Source organism: Helicoverpa zea, chromosome 27 (genome assembly GCF_022581195.2).
Source record: "Helicoverpa zea isolate HzStark_Cry1AcR chromosome 27, ilHelZeax1.1, whole genome shotgun sequence".
Taxonomy (NCBI): domain Eukaryota; kingdom Metazoa; phylum Arthropoda; class Insecta; order Lepidoptera; family Noctuidae; genus Helicoverpa; species Helicoverpa zea.
In genome coordinates this window covers 6195895-6219353 of record NC_061478.1, presented here as the reverse complement: position 1 = coordinate 6219353, position 23459 = coordinate 6195895, and the positions used below count along the sequence as shown (strand labels likewise).

The 23459-nt window shown below is 38.3% G+C and overlaps 2 protein-coding genes across 14 annotated transcripts in view; one reads left to right on the top strand and one right to left on the bottom strand.

The window, feature by feature from the left end:
* The window catches only part of LOC124643276 (paired amphipathic helix protein Sin3b), a 53341-nt gene that overhangs the window by 5825 nt on the left and 24057 nt on the right, over positions 1-23459 (bottom strand). For 5 of the 10 annotated variants that reach the window (XM_047182183.1, XM_047182191.1, XM_047182188.1 and 2 more), the window contains exons 7-21: positions 23080-23189; positions 21796-21846; positions 20248-20372; positions 19587-19681; positions 17933-18061; positions 17179-17316; positions 16677-16751; positions 15448-15547; positions 14523-14694; positions 13825-13982; positions 12731-12871; positions 11900-12114; positions 10876-11052; positions 9098-9202; positions 1786-1984 (exon numbers count right to left, since the gene is read on the bottom strand). In XM_047182183.1, the coding sequence (XP_047038139.1) occupies positions 1786-1984; positions 9098-9202; positions 10876-11052; positions 11900-12114; positions 12731-12871; positions 13825-13982; positions 14523-14694; positions 15448-15547; positions 16677-16751; positions 17179-17316; positions 17933-18061; positions 19587-19681; positions 20248-20372; positions 21796-21846; positions 23080-23189 (1990 nt within the window). The remainder of the gene's footprint in view (positions 1-1785; positions 1985-9097; positions 9203-10875; positions 11053-11899; positions 12115-12730; positions 12872-13824; positions 13983-14522; positions 14695-15447; positions 15548-16676; positions 16752-17178; positions 17317-17932; positions 18062-19586; positions 19682-20247; positions 20373-21795; positions 21847-23079; positions 23190-23459) is intronic. The other 5 variants (XM_047182186.1, XM_047182192.1, XM_047182189.1 and 2 more) reach the window with 2 other exon arrangements.
* LOC124643278 (uncharacterized protein K02A2.6-like) lies at positions 2241-6800 on the top strand. Of its 4 annotated transcripts, XR_006985899.1 has the most exons (3): positions 2241-4735; positions 5664-6589; positions 6684-6800. XR_006985899.1 is itself a non-coding variant. In XM_047182196.1 (2 exons), the coding sequence occupies exons 1-2, from the start codon at positions 2423-2425 to the stop codon at positions 6694-6696; spliced, it is 885 nt and encodes a 294-aa protein (XP_047038152.1). In that variant the 5' UTR covers positions 2241-2422; the 3' UTR covers positions 6697-6800. The 4 variants fall into 4 exon arrangements, 3 of the variants coding, with proteins under 3 accessions (XP_047038152.1, XP_047038150.1, XP_047038151.1); XM_047182196.1 differs by lacking the exon at positions 5664-6589 and having other exon boundaries at positions 2241-3294; XM_047182194.1 differs by lacking the exon at positions 5664-6589.

The following is a 23459-nucleotide window of genomic DNA, read 5'->3' as shown; positions in this document are numbered from 1 at the left end:
AAATCGCGAAAGTTTATAAACCTTTACACATTGTCATATGTAATAGGTAAAACATAACAAATTATTAGTAGTTTTGTAGGTATGTAAAATATAAATAAGGAAAAACATTTATAGAGTAACGCGCAGTTTATATTACGTAATGCGCGCGACGCTCAAGTTCAACACTGTAGTAATGATAATTATACTATAATAATATTTATAACTGGTTTCTTTTCGATTTATGCCTCTAAGCTGTTTCCCGCGATTCCACCCGCGTCTCAAATGTTCTTTCTCAAGCTCTACATTATCTCCACTATATTATGCCGATGACCTGGCACTGGCAGCGCAGGCAAAATCGTTTGAAGTGGTCGAGACCTACCTCTCTGCTGCCCTTGAAGACCTGGACATCTATTACAGGGAAAACGCCCTGAAACCGAATCCTGCCAAGACACAGTCCTGCGCCTATCACCTGCGCAACCGTATGGCTAACCGCAAATTAGACGTCGTTTGGAGAGGCGTACGCATCACACACACTGACTGCCCAAAGTACCTGGGTGTTACCTTAGATAGGTCATTGACGTATAAGACCAACTGCGAGAACGTCAAGAAGAAAGTGTTCAGCCGTAATAACCTCCTGCGACGTCTAACCACCTCCAAATGGGGTGCTGCCCCGAATGTCCTGCGTACCACTGGATTAGCATTATGTTTTTCTGCCGGTGAATATGCTTGCCCGGTTTGGGGTCGCTCCACGCACACAAAGGGGGTGGATGTAGCTCTTAATGAGACGTGTAGAATAATTACAGGTTGTCTCAAACCAACACCGGTTCAAATGTTATATCCACTCGCCGGAATTGCACCCCCAGCGGTACGCAGGAACGTGGCTGCCTCCCTGGAAAAAATGCGCCAAGAAACGGACCACCGTCATCCGCTACATGGCGCTAGACCACCGCGCAGCCGACTAAAAAGCAGGAACAGTTTCCTCGCCAGTGTAGCCCCAGTTAAAGATGCTCATAAGACCCGCATCGAACAATGGGAAGAACTTGCTCTGCCTGACTTCCTTCCACCCGTAGAACGGCTTCCACCAGGTTACGACCAACCGTGGCCTGTATGGAAGTCTCTTAACAGGCTACGTGCACAGGTAGGCAGGTGCAGGGAAAACCTATGTAAGTGGGGCTACACTGACGACAACAGCTGCGGGTGTGGTGCCATTCCACAAACCATGCGGCACCTTCTATGCTGTCCACTATGCCCCGACAGCTGCATAGTGGAGGACCTTTACAACGCTACTGACAATGCCGTATGCGTAGCGAAATATTGGGCCTCCAAAATTTAAGTTGCCATCGACTCGCCAAGAAGAAGAAGACTATATTATTAAGAGTAGTTTAAAAAACTCTCACTCTTTATAATAAGATGGCAGTCTGTGTTAAATTTTGACTATGAAAAAGTGCTGTTTAGTAGTCAAGTTTGAATAAATTATTTTTTAGTTTGAGTTTTGTGTACCAAATTCTACATAGTACTTCTATAGATTTGATCAGTCATTACGGATAGTCAGAAGCCAGTAAGTCTGACACCAGTCTAACCAAAGGGTATTGTGTTGCCCGGGTAACTCGGTTGAAGAGGTCAGATAGGCGGTCGGCCCTTGTTAAAACACTGGTACTCAGCTGCATCCGGTTAGACTGGAGGCCGACCCCAACATAGTTGGGAAAAGGATAGGGAGTTGTTAACCGATAAACATTTAAAAACTTTGTTTATATACAAAAATTTACCATTGCTTAAAGCTTTAGGATATAAAAGTGTAATGCTCACCTTCCTGCCGACTCTGCATCTTATAATCGACCACAACATGCGGTCCGGGTCTTCGGGCGGCATACGCGGCTTCGACTTCGTTGAACAGCGACTTCGAGCGCATGGCCTTCAAGTCATTCTGTTTGAAGTTGATGCCTTGATGATCGAGAGACTTCAAGTAGTACTTCTCGTTTTGTTCGCGCCATTGCTTGTTGAAGCCCTGGGGGGTGAAGTTTGATTTAGTTTTTGTAGTAATTGAGAATTGTTTGGGCATAAAATGACATGTGCTAGATATACCATGCTTTTAATTGGAAATTACAAACAAAAAGTTCAGCTTTATAATACAAGCTGTTGATTTGCATCCGTGCCATAGTCAAGGACGTAAATATGCTAATGATTCTCGACCCAAATCAACGAAAAAATGGGTAGGTAATTTTTTCATGTTTTTTTCTTATTTACGTATATCCGTCAGTGTAACTGATGTGTATGTGCATCTCGCTCACTCATGTGTAGCACCGCATTGTGTGAAGGTGTCATTGCGCACGGCAGTATTAAACTAGTATCCATCGAAACCCCACGTCTTCTTATTTCTGCACCATTTACCCACAAACATATCATTGGCGACGAGGACGATTTTACCCACATACAAAAATAAAAAATGGCGAAGTCATTTTTGGGTAATTTATCGACGTTTGATTATAAATCCGGCGAGTGGTCTATTTTCAAAGGGCGGTTGACCCAATTTTTGAAGGTTAACGAAGTCAAGGAAGAGAATAAAAGTGCAATCTTGATTACACATTTATCCGATGACTCATATCGTTTGGTGCGTAATTTGGCTTATCCGGTCGAGTTGGAGGCGCTGGACTATAAGAAGCTGGTGGAACTGCTTGATACTCACTTCAAACAGAAGCAATGTTCATTTTCGGACAAGGCCAAATTTTATGGAGCTAAGAGGAGCTCAGGCGAGTCATTGGGCGATTGGGCTGCACGACTGCGAGGATTGGCGAGCTACTGTAACTTCGGATCCGCTTTGGACACAAACCTGACGGATCGTTTTGTCCTGGGCTTAGGAGCGGGGCCCGAGCGTGATAAGCTATTTGAGCAGAATGCTTCCACGTTGGAATTTAACAAAGCGTTGGAGATAGCTGAGCGAGCGGAATGCGCTAGAGAAGCCAGGAAGGTGTTGTCCACAGATGACACTGCCATAAAAGAAGAACCGGTGAACAAAATATACAAGGGCGGTTCACGTCGCGGCGGCGGTGGCAGCGGCGCAGGCGGCGCTCGTGCGGGGACACGAGATGCAAGTCGTGAGGCTGGCCGTTGTTCTATATGCGGTTTAAAAGGTCACGATAAGGATGTGTGTCGTTACAAAAATTATAAGTGTCAAAAATGTGGAAAAGAAGGGCATTTAAAGAAAGTGTGTAATAAAAAAAACCAAACCAACCGTGTTCGCGTCAATAATATCGGAAGCGATGATAGTGATAGTGAAACAGACGGTAGCTGTAAGGAATGCCATAATTTTAACATAAGGTATGTAACAGACAAACCGTTGTGTTTAGACATTAAAGTAGGTGATAAAAATGTAACCATGGAGTTAGATTCTGGGTCTGGAGTTTCTGTCATATCAAATAGAATGTACTCAGAACTGTTTGCACATTATAACTTAACTGACTGTACGATTAAAATGTGTTTATATAACGGACATAAAATCTCGCCGTTGGGGTATTTCCAGCCTATTGTCGAATATAAAGCACAAAGGAAAGAAATTAAGATATTTGTAGTAGACTCGAATGGCCCTCCCCTACTCGGGCGCGATTTCATGTCCACTTTCGGTTTAATTTTAACAAATGTTTATAAAATAAGTCAGGATCACGATGTTAATGCATTATTGGAACAGTTTCCTAGTTTATGGAAAGATGAACTTGGTTGTTTTAATAAATTTAAAGTGCACCTACGATTAAAGGAAAATTCAGTACCAAAATTCTTTAAGGCCCGACCAATACCGTTTGCCTTAAAAGACAAGGTAGAATTAGAATTAGATAGATTAGTCAGTTTGGGCATACTAGTTCCGGTAAGTAATTCACGTTATGCAACACCCATAGTACCGGTTTTAAAGGATAATAACACGGTTAAGATAGCAGGTGATTTTTCAGTCACACTTAATAAGGACCTTATAATAGATAAGTACCCGCTACCAAGGATTGAAGAAGTGTTTGCTAAGCTTGGTGGGGGAGAACATTATTCGAAAATAGATTTAAAAAATGCATATAATCAATTTTGTCTCTCGGAAGATTCTCAGGAGTTGACTACTATTAACACACCAAAAGGATTATTTAAATATACACGTCTAGTTTACGGTCTTGCGAATGCTCCTGCCCTGTTCCAAAAAGCAATGGAAGTTTTATTGTTGGGTATCGAAGGAGTTAGTATATGGTTAGACGATATTTGTTTGACTGCGCCAACAAAAGCACTTCATATAAAGAGATTAGCACAGGTTCTAAGCAGGTTAAATGAAGCGGGGTTGCGCCTTCAGAAAGACAAATGCGAGTTTTTTAAGGATAATGTAACGTACTTAGGTTACATTATCGATAAGAACGGATTACGTACTAACCGCGATAAAGTTAAGGCAATATTAAATGCGCCGGAACCGACAAATATTACGGAAGTAAAGAGGTTCCTAGGAGTAGTCAACTACTACAGGGTTTTTATTCCTAATGCATCGAGCATTATGAGCCCGCTCCACGAGTTGCTGCGCAGTGGCGCGCGGTGGGAGTGGGGAGCGCGCCAGCGCCGCGCGGTGCGTCGCGTGTGCGCTGAGCTCGCCTCTGAGCGCGTGCTGGCGCATTTCGAGCCGAGCGCGCAGCTAGTGCTATCAGTAGATGCCGGGCCGCATGGACTCGGGGCTGTCCTATCTCAACGGGGCAGCGATGGCGGCGAGCGACCATTAGCGTACGCCTCGCGGTCGCTTTCGGTAAGCGAACGCAATTATAGTCAAATACAAAAAGAAGCGACAGCGATCATTTTTGGTGTCAAACACTTCCATCAATACCTTTACGGAAGAAGCGAGCCATTTATTCTTAAGACCGACCACCGGCCCCTGGTATCAATATTTAATAATAAAACGGGTATATCGATAACTACAGCATTACGGTTACAAAGATACGCTATTATACTTTCTGCATACAACTATACAGTTCAGTATATATCAAGTGATAATAACTTAGTCGCTGATTATTTTTCCCGTGCACCTGTGGCGGATACTGCGTGCAAGGGAGATAGCGAATATGACGCATATTTGTCACTGAATTTCTTAGACGTGACTGACCCAGCTGTTTTGTTAATGGATTTAAAGAAGGCAACTTGTAGTGATAAAATTATTCAAACCGTCATTAAATATACAAATGTAGGTTGGCCTCGTAAGATTGTTTGCGAGTCTATTCGTCCCTTCTTTTTATGTCGTAATGATTTGCAATACGAAAATGGTATTTTAATGCGGGGTCATAAGGTGGTAATTCCAGTGGCACTGCGAGAAAGAATGTTGCGCGAACTGCACAGCACGCATTTAGGCATAGTAAAAATGAAATGTAATGCGCGTAGTAGGATGTGGTGGCCCGGTATAGACGAGGATATTGAGAGGTGTATCGGCGCATGCGACGTTTGCGCGAGCGTGCGGCCTGCGCCGCCGCGAGCTGCGCCCGCGCCGTGGCCGAGTCCAGCCGCGCCGTGGGAACGCATCCACATTGACTATCTGTCTATACGTCAACAGACGTATCTAGTAGTGATTGACGCATACTCTAAATGGTTAGAATGTATTAACATGCAAAATGATACTACTAGCCAATCTTTGATAAGAAAACTGAAACAATGTTTTTCTGTGTTTGGTTTACCTTGTACTTTAGTTTCAGATAACGATCCCAAGATAAATTCAAAGGAATTTAATTTGTTCTGTTCCAATAATGGCATTAAATACATGACGACTCCAATTTACCATCCATGTAGCAACGGTCAAGCGGAAAACTCAGTAAGAACATGTAAAAAGATGTTGAAAATAATATTAAGTGAAAACTCTGCACAACATGTGTTACGTGAAAAATTGATAGGCTATTTATTTGAATATAGGAATACAGAGCACTGCACTACTGGACACTCGCCCGCAGAATTAATGTTTGGTCGGAAGCTGAGATCACGGCTTGATTTAATACTTCCAAAAGAAAATGAATCGCATAAAACAATGTCGAAGGAGAATGAATGTAGTAGCAGAGCCTTTGTGATTGGTGACAGGGTATGGGTCCGGTGGTACAGTGGTAGAAAAGAAGCTTGGAAATTAGGAGTAATAAGTAAAGTGATAGGGAAAAGAATGTATGAAGTGGTGGTTGATGATCAAAGTGTATCTTGTATTAGGCATCTTGATCAGCTTTTAGAGTGTAAAAATAAAGGTATAGCAAGATCAATTGATTGTGATGAACCGATGCCTTCAGGGGTTCCACCCGTTCCTAGTTCACCGACTTCAACAATTCAGTTTAGTCCAACAACATCCGAATTAATTAGTGAGTCGGATTCAGTTAGCACAACAGGTGTAGATTCAGAGGAACCGGTGGAAGAAGAAACGGTGGCAGCGCCAGTTACTATTACTAGCGTGGAAGGTTCTAGCAATGATGCTGGAAGCAGTAGTAGTGGTAGCGATGTAATTTGTACTGAAGCTCGAGAAGGTGTACGCCAATCTGTCAGTTGTATGCCAGACGCCCAGGCTCCTCAAGCCTCGGCCAGGCCACAGGATTCATCTCCGCAATTATCACGTGCACGTTCTCAGCGAGTTAGGAAGAAGGTAGATTACTCAGTATTTTATAAGTAGATTATAAGTTAATTATAAGTTTATGTTATTAATTGATAAATTGTAATACTAAGTATTCTGTCTACAGATTTCAAAATTAGTGTGGAGGAATGATGTGTATGTGCATCTCGCTCACTCATGTGTAGCACCGCATTGTGTGAAGGTGTCATTGCGCACGGCAGTATTAAACTAGTATCCATCGAAACCCCACGTCTTCTTATTTCTGCACCATTTACCCACAAACATATCAGTAACCCAGCCGTACTTTAATTCGGCGCGTGTGTTACTAGCCTTACTACCGCGCTGCGCACTCACACAAACGCAAACGATACATGCACAAAGCATACGCAACGATCGTTCAATAAAAATCGTAGATCATCCAGCCTACCCAAATTCACCCAATCACAGTGCGAGTACTCCCACACACTCGCCTCGCCGCTCCCCGCGTGCCCTTGAAGCCGGAACAAACAAGCGCCGACGGCAAGCAGTGTGTTTGATGTCGCCGCCGCTGCTGCGTACGTGCGCTTTGAATTCCGCGACGTGTAGGTACAAAGTGCGAGATGACGGAAAACTACACGAACACGAGTTGGTGGCGATGGTCCGCCTGTATGCGATCAGTGACAACAGTGTACTAACAGCCATCCATCCTCCGAGCCTTTTCCCAATCATGTTGGGGTCGGCTTCCAGTCTAACCGGATTCAGCTGAGTACCAGTGCTTTACAAGAAGCGACTGCCTATCTGACCTCCTCAACCCAGTTACCCGGGCAACCCGATACCCCTTGGTTAGACTGGTGTCAGACTTACTGGCTTCTGACTACCCGTTACGACTGCCAAGGATGTGCAATGACAGCCGTACATACCTATGTTCCGGGAAATGTTTACCGACCGGGAACCCTCATCACGGAGGGTCATGCTGGTCATGTGACAGACTTATGTGCTAGGACCGTTAACTTAGTGCTTTCGACACATTAAAAACGAATGTGATAGTGTTATGTTAGCTGAAGGACAACCAGCTACTTCGTCGTGCTCGATTGTGCCAAGAGTGTGAAGGTGACAGCTTTGAACAGTACCTCCGGGTAACTAAACTAGGTAATTTATTTATTTGTACATTTTGTAAATACGTAGTCAGCTTAATCAATTTTATTAGTGTAAATAAGTTGATTTCTTAACCACGCCAATAATACCTACGAGCCGAAAGAATCACCTCGTGCCTACACTTAACTAACACATCTTTCAGTAATTTAATCGAAAAGTAAAAACAAAATTACTACGAAATCTTTACGCTGAATGTTAAAGCAAACCGAAAATGTTATCAATCAGCTGTTAACAGGTCAGTGAACTTTCCTTTAGCGCACTAGTATTACGTCATTAATAAGATTTCCGTGTTCCAAGGTCCTAAGACCGTTAAGAAGGAAGCAAAATTTCTAATTATTAACCAATTTAATTCAAAAATAAAAACTAAATCACTGCGAAAACTTTATGCTGAAAGATAAAGCAAAACGAACATTTTATCAATCAGCTGTTAACATGTTAGTGAACTTTCTTTCGCGCACTAGTATTGCTTATTACTGTAGTTAATAAGATGTCTGTGTTAAATTTATGCTCAAAAATTAGTAAGTAAAGTAAATCGAAGTTAATGACAATAATGAAGGTGATTTTCGAAACTTTAGGTAAAATGATTGCTATCGCGTATCACTCGGTCTCGCTCGCTCGCGCGCTCGCGCTGTCATGTCGTAGATAAGACACTCACACATCGACACTCACGCACACACGTAGACATTAGTTTTCTCTGTCTACGCACACATAGCTGCCATCACGCACACACTGTGGCCGCGGGGCAATTCTGTTATGATTTGTGTTTAACCGTGGGCTAAATTCTGAAATACCATGAAATTACAACATCAAAAAAAGCAGCGCATATTAGCTTTTTCCCACCTACCGTAATTCAAATCGATTATTTACGTATTTAATTTTAACCTCCTTGACTATGGCACGGATGCAAATCAACAGCTTGTATAAGTAAAGCAGTATAGATATTTTTCATTCAACATGAGTTTTGAAGTGATTTTGAGAAGTAAAAGCAGTAAAAACATTTAGTTTGTAACAGAGACATATCAGTAGGAAGGCAGCATGCGTGTATCACCACAGACAATCTGTTGATTGCACATCGCACGGCTTGTCATCATTGTCTCGATAAACTTATTTTCACTTGTTAACTATTTCCAAATGTGTTTTTGGAATTCTTTGCTCCATTAAATTCAAAATGTCAAGCTAGAATCTTCAATTAGAGTGCATATACCAACTATGTAGTAAGTATAATAAGACAGATAAGTTATTTATTTTTCACTACATAGCAAGTTTATTTGATCTCCTTTCACCGCCTCAACAAGTATAGTTAAGTCTTGTACAAACTACATTAGGAAAATGCTATTTTTGAGACCAATTTCACCCATTTTTTCTCTAGATCTTCATACTATTAATAATATCATCAAATAAACTCACTTTCTGCGCCTCCCGCCACTCGTCCTCCTTGGCTTTCAGTCTCCGCAGTACAACGGGCACGGCCACCACGGGGTTCTTTTTGAGACCAGCGATAATATCCACCGCCTGAAACAATGTCAAAACTTTGTTGTAAAGTATGCAATATAGCTAATATAGCTTGCTATAGATATGGTGTTAATTGATAAAGAGCATATTATCCCTCTACCTACACAGTGACTAGGATTCACTGTGTGGGATCTAGGGCCTCAACCATTGTAAAATTTTTGTCAGTTAATAAATATTTTTTTCATTTATCTTTTCTATTTCAGAACCTGCTCTGTTCTGTGAATTGTTGGTTAAATACCAACTTCACAAAATGGAGCAGGTTCATAATTCGTCAGAATCTTTTACTTTTTTTTAGACTATCTCTTTCCCGTGTCGCAGGGAACTTCTTCCCGTTACTAGGGGATAGTGTAGTTTACTAACAGTGAAAATTGGTTAAAAAAGTTATTTTTGGAGCCTTTAGAACAAAAATCAAACAAAAAAAATGATTAGTTTTTATTTTACTGGCTTGGATAATAAGAAGTAGAGATCTGTTTTGGAAAATTATGTAACTTCTTCTTTATCAATCAACAGCACACTTAAAAAAACTACTCATTTAAAAGTCACTACTCAACCAGCCCTTGCTAATGCAAGCATCTAACTACATTTTGCCTTCCTAGAGAGGGTTTTAAATATATTTTGTATGTTAATGTAATTGGTGTGTAAACCGTTTTAACATAATAAATCAGTTCTATATGTAAAAACCAATTTATTCATGAAATTTTGAAGTCTTCTGTGTATGCAGAGAAATCACGTGCATTTTTCACAATGCTTATTAATTTATATTGCTTAAGCTTTATGTTATTTAATAACATTTCCTTCACCATACCACTTTGTACATGCCAGGACTCGAACCTGGTGCAAAATAATAAGCGAAAATAATTTCTCATTCCCCTCAAAAGGATTCAGGCATAAAACAAAGTGCATTAAAAACTAAAAATAAACATAATATACCATAACCAACTTAAAATTAACTAAAACTAAATATAAAGGAGCATAGACAAAGGCATGCAATGCTGTGTATAAATAAAAAATGCGAAAATATAACAAAAAAATATAGCAGACTGTGAAATTAATATTTTAAATAGCAAATAAAGTACGCTTCATTACCCCTCAATAAACAAATCAGTTCTTACTAACACCCTACCCCTTACAAAGGCATCTGCACCTAGGCACCTACAAACCGCTATGAAACCCATTTTCTAGTCTCCCTAGATCTTTTGCGCTTACCACCTTCAAGTAAATTTTTCCTTTTTGACAAACTAAATTCACAATTTTACCCATATACTTGATTTGTCTATCCTACTCTTTCCATTTTTTTTCTATCTGCTATTCTTAAAATCACCTCATTTCTACCCCCAAATGCCTCATATTTTAACCTACTTTTCTCACATAAAATACCCAAATACTCAAGCTTACTTGTCTACCCCCGTATACTCTATCTTCCTACCCAAGTTCTCCTCAACTTTAACCCTAATTTGTACCCCCTTGATCTGATTCTTCTGCCCTTAACCCAAAGTTATTTGGGGTCGGCGCAGCATGTTTTCTCCTCCTTTTTACCCCCTATTTCACCTAATTTCTACCTCCTTCTCTAACCCCTTTTTACCCCCAATTTTACCTAATTTCTACCCCATTTTCTAACCCCTTTCTACCCTACATGTTTGCACAGCATGCCTAGTAGTCCGTCTCGATCGTACCACCTTATCACCGTATATCCGGCGCAGCGCCCGCTGGTGTATGGTGGGCGAGTGTCCGCCGAGGCACTCGTCCAGCCGGTACTTGGCGGCGTCTTCCGCCGTCATGCGGGATAGCTTCTTCTGGACGCCTTCTAGGACTCTGATTGTTGACGCGTTCGTTTCTATTACTACGTCCAGCTGAAATTAGAGGTTAGAATTTAGTATAAGAAACTTCTAAATTGAGCTGAGATATGTGATACTTAGAAAATTCTAAATTTATTGAACTAATATAATATGTGTTACTAATAAAATTCTAAATTTAACTTTATTTATGACTAGCTGGTGCCCGCGACTTCGTCTGCGCAGGTTTAGTATTTCGAACAATATGTTTACAAATTGTAGCCTATGTGTTATTCTGATGTATAAGCTATATTATTGTAAAGTTTCATTAAAATCCATTCAGTAGTTTTTGCGTGAAAGAGTAACAAACATCCATACATCCATACATACAAACAATTAATATTAGTAGGATATTTTTGGGTAACTTGTATAGTGTTTAGTGTGAATAGATGTGTATTTATTTGCAAAATTTCTCAAAAAAACCACTAGAAAATATTTTTTTAAGGTATTGTTGTGTAATTATCACATAAATAAATTAGAGATCTTTGAACTTGAACATTTTGGTTGTGAGCCAAGATTTAGTAATTTAGAACTAGTTTTTCTAAACACAGTCACAAGGTCAATGACCTTACTGGATCCATGGTGACAAACTCTATTATTCAGGTTATTTTTATAATTCCATTTAACTATGTCTTCAAAATAATCAAACATTTAGTTAAAATTCAGCATACAAATAAAATTGGGTATAATTTTGTCTTTTTGTTAATTAAGTCTATTTGATGCAGTAATTTTCATAACTATGACAGAGGTACAATGTTTCAGCTATCTTAATTGAGTGGCGTTCCAGTATTCAGACCAATATTTTCCTATTTTTATGTTGAATCATTTTATATAGAACATTAATTGCCGACAAGGCGACACTAACCTCAAAGCGCTCATCCTCGCAGCGGTATATATACTCCTCGTACATGGTCTTGCGCGAGGTGACGAAGGTGGAGTCCTCGCTCCAGGTGGGGAAGGACACCCAGGTGTCGTTGAGCACGTCGCGGCACAGCGGCGTGCGGCCCGAGCAGCGCCGCGCCGCCGCCTCGCGGGGCAGCGCGCAGTACGACGTGCCCAGGCGCTTGCACGTCGTTAGATCTGCGGGGAGAACGTTGCTGGGCAATCAGTTTGTTTTCTAAGGGAAAATTACTTATTTTGTTAAGTTATTGTGTGATAAATAGACTTTCAGTAGGAAGGCAGCATGCGTGTATCACCACTGTGAATCTGTTGATTGCACATCGCACGGTTTGTCATCATTGTCTCACTAAAAAAATTTACAATTTCCAGTTAAATTACACCCCCTTTATATAAGTAGTAGTTAGTAGAACAGTACTAAGAAAGGATTTTTGAAAATCCAACTCTTACACATGGCACACCAGTACTCTTCTGCTTAGGTTAGACTGGAAACCAGACCCCAACATAATTGAGAAAGGCCTTTTGAAGACTTCATTTGTGACGCCCGCTGGGTGCAGCGTGAAGGAGTGTCAGACTGACTAAACCCATCATGTTCCTTATTAAATCCTTTATTTACCAGCGCCACGGTAACTAGCGCGAACAATCCCTCAGCCTCTAAACAAGCGGCCTAAAAATACAAATTTTGTTGGATAATAAAGTAATACTGTTACAGCCTTTTTTATCGTCCCACTGCTGGGCACAGGCCTCCTCTCACACGGAGAAGGATTGAGCATTAATAAATAATAAAGTAATACATTACCTATATCCATGGCGGCGTCGCCCTGCGGCCGGTCGTGGCGCAGCTGTGCCCCGAGCTGGCCGATGGGCTCGTAGCGCTTGTCGTGCCGAGCTCGGTCGAACACGCCGCCAGTAGACACTCCTAGCCCCGAGTTGTTGTAGCCTGGGGAAATTACTTCATCATTATTATAATGTCCTCTAAGAACGATCTTTTTAAGGAGATCAGCCACCTGCGCAGGACATATTATAGTGCATTTGCGCAGACACAGGTGCACTCTGATAACCCGATGGGTCGGCAATCCGACACTCGCGGAGAGAGATCAGGCGCTGGACCGACATTAACGTGCTCACTGATGCACGGGAGTCTCAATCTTCAACTTCAGACCGGGGTTGTTTTCCGGGCAGCTTTTATTCTTTATTAATAAGTTTTATATTCCCAACCCGGGCATCGAACCCGATATCCTCGACATCCACTGTCGTTTCATGCGACTATTAGACTAACGAAACATTAAGGACACGTAATGTATTTGTATGAACATTTTCGGCACACTGCACGTCAGGGTGTGCTGTGCAATGCTTCCAATGCTAAGCTTGATGTACCCCCTTGTACGCAGTTGTCAAACCTATTGAGGCTAGCAACGGGATGGGGGGGATTACTCGTATTATATTTACGTCAGCTTAAAAATTTGTTAACTTCAACGCGATTAATTTCAGAAACTAGAACTATCATTTGAAAAACTCTTTCAGTTTTCACTGTTTTGACAAATTCCAATTTATATTTTAGCACAGGAAATAGTTTTCCTTTTCCATGTATGTATCTATACTAATATTATAAACAGGATTTTTTATTTTTGTTTATTCATAATGGATAAACTCTGAATCGATTTGAATAATTCTTTCACTGTTGGAAAGCTACTCTTCAAGAGTAACATAGGCTATATTTTTTATCCAGGTACGGGCACTAGATCCCACGAGACGCGGGTGAAGCCGCGGGAAAACGGCTAGTACTACTATAACAAAAATAGTTTTTTTTTTATAGCCACAACACTATCAGAACGCTAAGTAGCTTTCCCGGAAAACGAGTAAAACCTAGTCCTAAAGCTGTATGCCACTTACCGCTATGCAAGGTGTTAGTAGGCGTATGTGGCGGAGAAGGTGGCCCCAGGAAATCCTGCAGCCACTTCTGTAGTTCCGGATGTCGGCACAGGAACGGCGCCGTCACGCAGAGCAGCTCCGACGACGATATTATCTCGTTCGTGAACAGAAGGAGACATCTGTGAATAGGAAATATAATTAATATATAGGTAATATGTAGACAGTTGTATGTATAGTTAGTAAATAAAGACCTAAATTAGTTTGTATCGTTAATGGTAGAGACTTTCAGTAGGAAGGCAGCATGCGTGTATCACCACTGTGAATCTGTTGATTGCACATCGCACGGTTTGTCATCATTGTCTCGATAATCTACTTTAAGGTTTAAATTAGTAACGACAGCCGTTTGGGAAATTTTAAAGTAGCTTTTACTTATGAAATAATCGTTATTTTGATTTGAACATTGGATTCTGCTGCTTCAAAGATATAAATCTAATTTTGGTTGTCAAAAACTTTATTCAACATGAGAATAGATCAGTAGATGTATTTATTGATTTTTATTTAACTTCAAAAAACTAGCAGAATTCTAAAATCTGTAAGTTTTTCGCGTGTGACCTATGATTATTTATTTATTTGTTTCTATGTTACACCTTTTGTGCAAGTTAACTATTTGACTTGTATTTATTTCTTAACCATATTTCCTAAAATTCCCAATTTCTCACCTCAAGAAGTTATCATAGACGTGCTGCGAGCGCAGAGCCTTGCGCGCGCGGTCGAAGAAGTTGAAGTCGTGCACCGTGGCCAGCTTCGACGCCTCCGCGTACGACACGTCGCGGACCGTGGCGCCTGTCAGCCCTGACACGCGGGACTTCTTCGCTGGCGGGGCTCCCACTGCTGCAGGGAGAAAGGGTCATTTAGTTAACATTGCTTTTGTAATTTACAAGTGCCTGTGTCTAAATGAAATAACTGGGTTGAGAAGGTCAGACAGGCAGTCACTCCTTTTAAAACACTGGTACTCAGCTGCATCCAATTAGACTGCATGTCGACCCCAACATAGTAGAGAAAAGCTCAGATTATGATGTGTCTAAATTAAATAAATAATTTGAAACTTAATTACGGTGGAAAATAGAGTAAATACAACTACTAAGGGATCTTTAACTTAATTTTACAACCAACGGGTATACCTAAGACACAAATACATTTTTTTAATACACAACAGTTTCAACCCTCCCATTGCTCAAAATGTGTGTTAATTTCAAAAATAACCAAACTACAAAAATATTTGACAAGGTCTAAAGATTCAAATATAATTTATATCCTAATCAAAAGTCCTCATAAATATTAGTTTAGTGACCTAATTATTATAACATAAACATATATACAGGGTGGCCCATCCATAGGCGTGCAAAAGAAAAATTTAGAAGCTCTATGCTATCGGGTATCCGAATCACCCCCAAAAGGTAAAATAGAAAATACAATGTTGAAATGAAAATTACGGAAAAAATTAAAAATAATTCTAGCTCCTAAAGTACAAAAAATCGCTGAACATATATGAGGGTGATTCGGATACCCCATAGCCTAGAGCTTCTAAATTTTTCTTTTGGACGCCTATGGATGGGCCACCCTGTATAGTTAAAAGCTACTTACCCATCTGACTGGAGGAAGTGAAACTGGGAGATCTCTTGAGATGCTGATGCGGCTGCGTCACTGTACTTGATGTCGAACTCGGGTGTTTCGGTAGCTGCTGCTGTGAGGGAAATATAAACGAGTTAGATATATGTAAAATATACGAGTTATTTTTATTAAAAAAGAGGAAAAATCTACACTGCCCTTTATCCAAATTTGTATACTATTAATTACCTAAAAATAAATGTGGAAAGCAATAAAGGTATTGAAAAATTACTGTAAAACTTACAAGCATATGTTTGTATTTTCTACCCACGTCAAAAAGAAGCAGATTCTAAGTTCGAATGTTTGTTTTTTTATGCATTGTTTTTGCGTTACATAAGTATTGTAAAAGATATTATCGAGATGTTGTCCTACTCGACTATAATATTGTATCGAAATCATAAGTCCAGGAGTATTTAGCGCCACTAAAACCACTCGTATTTCCATCTAATAGGGTTATAAGATAGTTATAATAATAATTTTCAACAACAAGAAGACAATATTATCTAAAAACTACTTTATTATTTAAATTCTACTATCAGCTACATAAACAATGATATCAGATGTTACAGTTGAATCACGTTTAAAATTGTTATCTGATAACTCGCGTGATATTTTGTCACATGTCGTAATGTTAATAGATTGTTTGCAATCTTTGGGAAATCCTGTACTTTTAAATTTCAACAAGTTTATGCTCTGAGTAGGCATTTGGTAAGCTGTGTTGATAGGACTTTTCATACAAATACAGTTTAAACTACTAATTGATATTATCGTATTTACATCGGTTTTTAGCTGCATTTTAATATAAAGTGTGTTTTAAATAAGAAATCACAAAATATCAAGATTGATCATCTTTACTCAAGAGCCTACTCAAATGGAGTATTTTAAAGCTAAAACTTTTTTTTTTATTAAATAAATCTTCAAGGTATATTTTTTTATGATTGGGACACCATTGGGACACATGGTCAACCATTTTTATTTTCAATTGTTATTTTTAACCAGATCAATGACCTTTTCGCGCAAATATGAATTACTTAATACAAAATTTTGATGTCATGATTTCTATTTTGTTGTCGATGTAATTAATTGACCATTTTTAACGAGTATGTAGAGGGGCTATGACGCCTGAATATAATGGGTATTTTTTATTTGTGTGAATAAATAATATCTTTCTTTATTTATTTCTGTGTAAATAAGTAGTAACTTACAGGAGCGTGATGATGATGTGGGGGCGGCGAGGCGGCGGGCGGGAACCGCTCCGGCTCGCTCTCCACTCGCGGCGGCTGCAGCAATAGAATACATATTTAGTCAGAACTAATAGTTATTGTAAATGGAGAGAAGGAAAGTGTGTGTCTTTTTTATATTCAAGTGTCATCCATCAGGTGAAAGGATTTAGGGCTGAATTTTATATAAAGAATATGTTTGATGTTTTGACGGATATTGTATAGAAAATATGTCCAATCGCTATATTTATTCCTTAAATAGAAGTTACCTGTTGATTTTAAAATCAGCCAACTAGTCTAATTTTAAAGGAACATTCATTAGCAAATACTTAATGTAACAAGAATGTAACTTAGGGTAATTTTAATCTGATTGCAAAAAAATAGTTTCGACACAAATATTATAGTTGCTTTTTTCAAAGTTTAAAAGCCGAAGTCCTTCATTTACTAACAGCCTACATTTCATAGTTTATTATATAAAATAATATACCTGATGATGCTGTGGCGTAGGGTTGTCGCGTACATAATGTCTCTCGCGTTCTGGCGGCTTGCTGACCGCCTTCGCGTCCGGCAGGAACTGACCGAACTCTGCTAAGAGATCCTCTTGATTCTCAAATAATTTCGCCACCTACACATAAATATAATTTACATATTTGATGGTAAATTAATGGAAAGTAAGGAGATTGGGGTTGTTAAAGAGACTTTCAGTAGGAAGGCAGCATGCGTGTATCACCACAGACAATCTGTTGATTGCACATCGCACGGTTTGTCATCATTGTCTCGAGATAATTTATATCTTTATTAATAATTAATCAAGGCCCAATTACGACATTGAATAACCCTGGAATGTCAAGGGTATGTGCATGCATAAACTTCAACTCTGCCACCCTGAAGTCAATAAAGATCCCTGTACTTGGAAATTAATCTTAAGGCTTTTATAAATGCAAAAGTACATTATTCACAATACATCGCCAAAATGCTGAACAAACTAACATGAAATTCAAATATACATGTTGCCCTGAAGACTTCATGGGAATACTTCATCCAAAATCGATTACATACATCTTGTATATTTTTTATACAAGTCAGCAAAATAATACACATTTTGTAGTTGCAGCAGTGGATGTTAATATGACGTATGAGAGAGAGAAATTTAAGAAAAAAACCTATTGCATCAAGTTGAAATTACTTGGGAAGACGGCAAGAAGTTAAGTAATATAGTTAATATTGATAACTTAACATACCTGAGAATAAACTTCCTGTTCAGTTTGCTGTTTAGCTTGAGGCTCCTTCATCTCCCGATGTCCTCGCTGGTACGCGTGTAAAATCTCCAAGAACCTCTTGTACTTATCTGGTTGCCTTGAAAAGCGGGACTGTAAGACAAATATATTTAGGAAAATTAGTATTGTTGTTTGTTTGTGGGGGTTTTGGTGGTATTTTGTGAGGGTAAATCAGAACTCAAAAGAGCAGCCGCAAGTTTTTATCATTGGGTGTCAATCGGTAATTAATTTCATCATTTGGGTGAATACGGTATACTTATATGCGAATTGTTGAAATATTGTATTCAATTGAATATCAACTGATTATTTTGATTTGGTAGCAAAATAAAACCTTTTACAGAAATATGGTAGAGAATTATGTACCTAGTTAAATTAAAGTTTATATAGCAGTCAGTGATTGATACTGCCTAATAATTGAGGTAATTTTGTTGAAAGAAGACACATAATACAAATACTAGTTTAAAAATAACAAAGATAGTTTTTTTGCTTTAATAACTATAAATATAAGTTTTTTTTTTTTAATAAGTGATTGGTTCTGTAATGTCCAAGATATAATAATATCAAATGATTTAGTAACGCACTTCAGAAGAAAATAATAGGTACCTATACTTCGGCCGTTCAGAGAATGCGTTCCTGACACCTATCAGTTAGTCACGACTAGTGATGGGCACAACATAACACTGAGTTCGTTACCGTTCCTTCAAAATGAACCGCCGCATTATTTTAAGATTATTTTCGTTTTAAATTGGCGGAATCATTTGTTTTATATTTTAGTTATTTAAGTGGAAACCAAAAAAAGGTAATATTCATATAATAAAATTGTTTTATTTATTCTTTGTTACAAGTACATTGAATTGAATGTGCGAACAGAATATTAATCAGACTCCGATTTGCTTGAGGAGGTGGTGTCTTCATCATCATCTTCACCTACATGTATAATTATATTATTATCAATAACAGAATCAATCCTGATATCTCGGTCTAACAAAAGCCGGGTAATCAAATAAAAACAGATCGAAAACACTTGAAAAACGTGGTCTATGCGCACGAAACGACAACGGACGACTGTTTTAGCGTCACAAAATGGCGGCCCATAACGCCATTTGGGGTTACCATTTTTAATCTAAGTATAAAAATGCGGTTTGGTCATAGTTTTATTTTTATATTTCATAAAAGTTATAATTAAGTCTTATAGTCCATTATTTTCCAATTCTTAAAAAGAAAATCAAAACGTATTATTTTATATTATAACTGTATAAGAACAGATTACGATACTTGCCTGTTATTTTTAGCACAGCACTACAAAATATAAACCGCTGACATAACCTTGTAATAGCGCAGTATAGATTTAGAAAAATATTGTTTACCAAGTTATTTGACACTCAGTTTGGCACAAAATTATAACATTCATTGATTATTGATATAATAATGTTGTTTTAATGCTCCTCAATTGTTAAAACGGTAAACAACCAACAAAAATATTTTTATCGTAACTGCAACGCCATTGCAAAGTTACGTCGTCAGTTCAATCGCGACGTGTCAGGAACGCATTCTCTGAATGGCCGAACTATAGTGTAAGTACATTTTCTATATTTATATTAAATATTATAAAACTCACCTTAATCTTATTAACATATTCAATAGCATGATTGAATTCAACTGGCTGGCTGGGCGGCGCCGGAGCCACGTGCGGCGGGTTCGTGGCCGCAGACCCTGTAGGGTAAAAGGTAAAGCCTATAGTAAAGGTAAATATAGGGTAATATAAGAGGTAAGTTGTAGGTAAACAGTCAGAACTCAAAAGAGCAGCCGCTAGTTTTTATCATAAGATATCAATCGGTAATTAATTTCATCATTTTGGGTTTGTAAAATGTGGTAGTGATATGAAATTATATTCGACAAGGAAAAACTTTGAATTAATATTTATATATTTTCATTCAATCGTGAGGGAAGTTATTGTAATTTATTATTTTTAGATAAATGCCAAAACATTAAAATATAACCATTACCATTAGATTTATTTACAAAAATCACATATGTGTATGTTTGTTAGTTCTCCACGCGCAAACAGCTGATTTTGATGCAATTTGGGAGTATCATAACTTATAGTTGTATATTAGAATATTATTTTAGTAACTTTTTATACGAGTACAGTGAGAAGTTCATGCGAGACAACTTAAGACACTTTTGCTTTGAAAATTCGTAGTAAACAGTTGTTTCAAGAAAACTAACATTTCTTTGGTAAACTTTGGACCTTATTTTCTTTCCTTTATTAAACTTACCAGGAGCAGCCGCGTGGTGTATGGCGGCGGCCTCGATCTGCTGATGCGCCTGAGAGATCTGGTGTAACGTGTTGGTGGGCGCCGCGTTCACTGACAGGTTGTGTACTATCGCGTTGTTTACTGACCTGGGGACGAGTGAATAAAGTTTATTATGTTGTTTATTACAGTTGTGTTGATTGAAGGAATATAGTAAAACATTGTATTGAAAATAAGAAAGCCTATTTCCAAGAGGGGACTGTCTTAATTAAGTTTATAATGCAGATGATAAATCATGAAGGATGTAAACTTAATCATACACTCGAATAAAAATGCTTTATTCAAGATAGGATGAAAATCAGCACTTTTCGAATGTCCCGAATATGAAACAGCTCCCAAAACGCCTACCCTTTACTACTTCCTATTTATTTTTGCTATAGTTCGGCCATTCAGAGAATGCGTTCCTGACACGTCGCGATTGAACTGACGACGTAACTTTGCAATGGCGTTGCAGTTACGATAAAAATATTTTTGCTGGTTGTTTACCGTTTTAACAATTGAGGAGCATTAAAACAACATTATTATATCAATAATCAATGAATGTTATAATTTTGTGCCAAACTGAGTGTCAAATAACTTGGTAAACAATATTTTTCTAAATCTATACTGCGCTATTACAAGGTTATGTCAGCGGTTTATATTTTGTAGTGCTGTGCTAAAAATAACAGGCAAGTATCGTAATCTGTTCTTATACAGTTATAATATAAAATAATACGTTTTGATTTTCTTTTTAAGAATTGGAAAATAATGGACTATAAGACTTAATTATAACTTTTATGAAAAATAAAAATAAAACTATGACCAAACCGCATTTTTATACTTAGATTAAAAATGGTAACCCCAAATGGCGTTATGGGCCGCCATTTTGTGACGCTAAAACAGTCGTCCGTTGTCGTTTCGTGCGCATAGACCACGTTTTTCAAGTGTTTTCGATCTGTTTTTATTTGATTACCCGGCTTTTGTTAGACCGAGATATCAGGATTGATTCTGTTATTGATAATAATATAATTATACATGTAGGCGAAGATGATGATGAAGACACCACCTCCTCAAGCAAATCGGAGTCTGATTAATATTCTGTTCGCACATTCAATTCAATGTACTTGTAACAAAGAATAAATAAAACAATTTTATTATATGAATATTACCTTTTTTTGGTTTCCACTTAAATAACTAAAATATAAAACAAATGATTCCGCCAATTTAAAACGAAAATAATCTTAAAATAATGCGGCGGTTCATTTTGAAGGAACGGTAACGAACTCAGTGTTATGTTGTGCCCATCACTAGTCGTGACTAACTGATAGGTGTCAGGAACGCATTCTCTGAACGGCCGAAGTATAGGTCATATAAGAGGTGCAACCTCCCCAAGCACTACCCAATTAAAAACTGAAACTCTTCATTTATTAAATTGACCTTTCCATATAAAACTATGGCGAACTTTCAAACAAGTACCAAACATAGGAATTCAAGTTCAATTGATAAGTAGATATTAAACAAAGATAAACTTACATTTCCATGTTAGAGTAGTTAGCTCTACGTACTGCCTCTTTCTCAGCCTCCCTGTAAACAAAATATCACGCTGTAGTATGTATACTTCACCAATTTTTAAAACAAAATGATAAATAAAACTTCAATTGATGATATAAACAATTGCAAAGGTAAGTAAAATGAAGAAATGGCTTGTTTCAGTAATAAAATAGTCTACTAAATGCCATTTTGAATTCGATTTGCATATAACATATTTTCTTCCTGCACTGTTCCCAATTTATTCGAAGTTATTAGTGGTTGACACAATATGTACAATTACCTTTTCCATAAGCCTCTACTAGACTTACTCCGTACATATATCCACTCCCTTCTTATACATGTCAACTTTCAGGCAATCAATCCACCCATTTATGTTTGTACATAAAACACTAACTACAAAAAACACTTCAACTGAACTATCAATTTCCTCTGTTTAAAAGGTCTATTAAATCAACTAATGTTCAGCAAGTTTAGTATAGCTCAAGATTGTAAACCAGCATTAATAGCCAATATTATTTTAACACTCACTAATTTAATAATTACACTTTACAAACATAGCTACAATATCTATAATTCCCTTCTAAACACAGCCAGATCAAAAATAACTCGACAACAAAATAAATGAAGCTACATGGCAACAAAAATGGCGGCCAGGTCAATGAACTTGAACAGCTGTGTTGCGTCACTGCGAGTGGACGTCCTGATTTACATAATAGAAAGACGGTTATCAACTGAGTATGAATTTACTTGTTGTTACTTGTTTCTTGTAAGATATTGGGTTTTGAAAATTATAAAGAAAAAAAACTAGGCCAGACATTTTTTTTTTATTCTGACACTATGGTTTGTATGAAAATTATTTCACATAAACGATTGGCACGGATAGCTGATTTTGAATTACATTTTGAATGTATTAAAATTATGATTATGTGGTTGTGTAGTATGTACTAACATTGTAAAGCCCCTTTTTGTATGTTTCCTGAAGGCTACACTGTTCCATAGATAGATTATATTTTACCCGGTCCGGTCTTACCGTCGGGCTATGAGAGTAAAGGAAATTGCAGCTTGTGCACTATGATATGTACAGCTAGCTGATCTCCTGAAATGAGAACAGCCGCCCTGGCCGTAGATCAAGCTGGACGCAATTATCCGAGTACATGAAGTAGTTACTACGGGACACGGGTAAAACAACTAGTAAATTATTTACTTCGGGTTCATGAAGTAGTTTCGCAGGTAAAACACGTAGTAATAAAAATAAATAATACTCACTGTGCAACCGGTAACAGATGAACCAACTGCGGCGGAGGTGGCGGTGGGTGTTGCACCCCCAATACCACGCCGCCGCCGAACCCGGTCGGAGACGGCATCGACACTGATACCTGGGTAAGTAGAGAAATGTTTTAGGAAATGGGTTTAAAAATTAGGTTGAAATAAGTGTTAAAGTACAGGGGATATACGTGTGTACTTTCCAATAGAAACACTTCTGTGTTTGTATAATCCTATCTTGTTTTTACAGCAACAACTGTCCCACTGCTGGACCAAGGCCTCCTTAGTTTATATCCAGTCCTATCTTACAAAACTCAATAATATAACTCACAAGTTAACCTAATTTTCCTTTTTTTAAGACCCAGCGCAGAAGAAAATTAAGG

What these genes read in the sequence shown, in the direction of transcription:
- LOC124643278 (XM_047182194.1), top strand. Translation starts at nt 2,423, where the DNA reads ATGGCGAAGTCATTTTTGGGTAATTTATCGACGTTTGATTATAAATCC. An exon ending in ACGCCTCGCGGTCGCTTTCG is followed by an intron (nt 4,736 to 6,683) that starts GTAAGCGAACGC and finishes TTCTGTCTACAG; the next exon opens with ATTTCAAAATTAGTGTGGAG.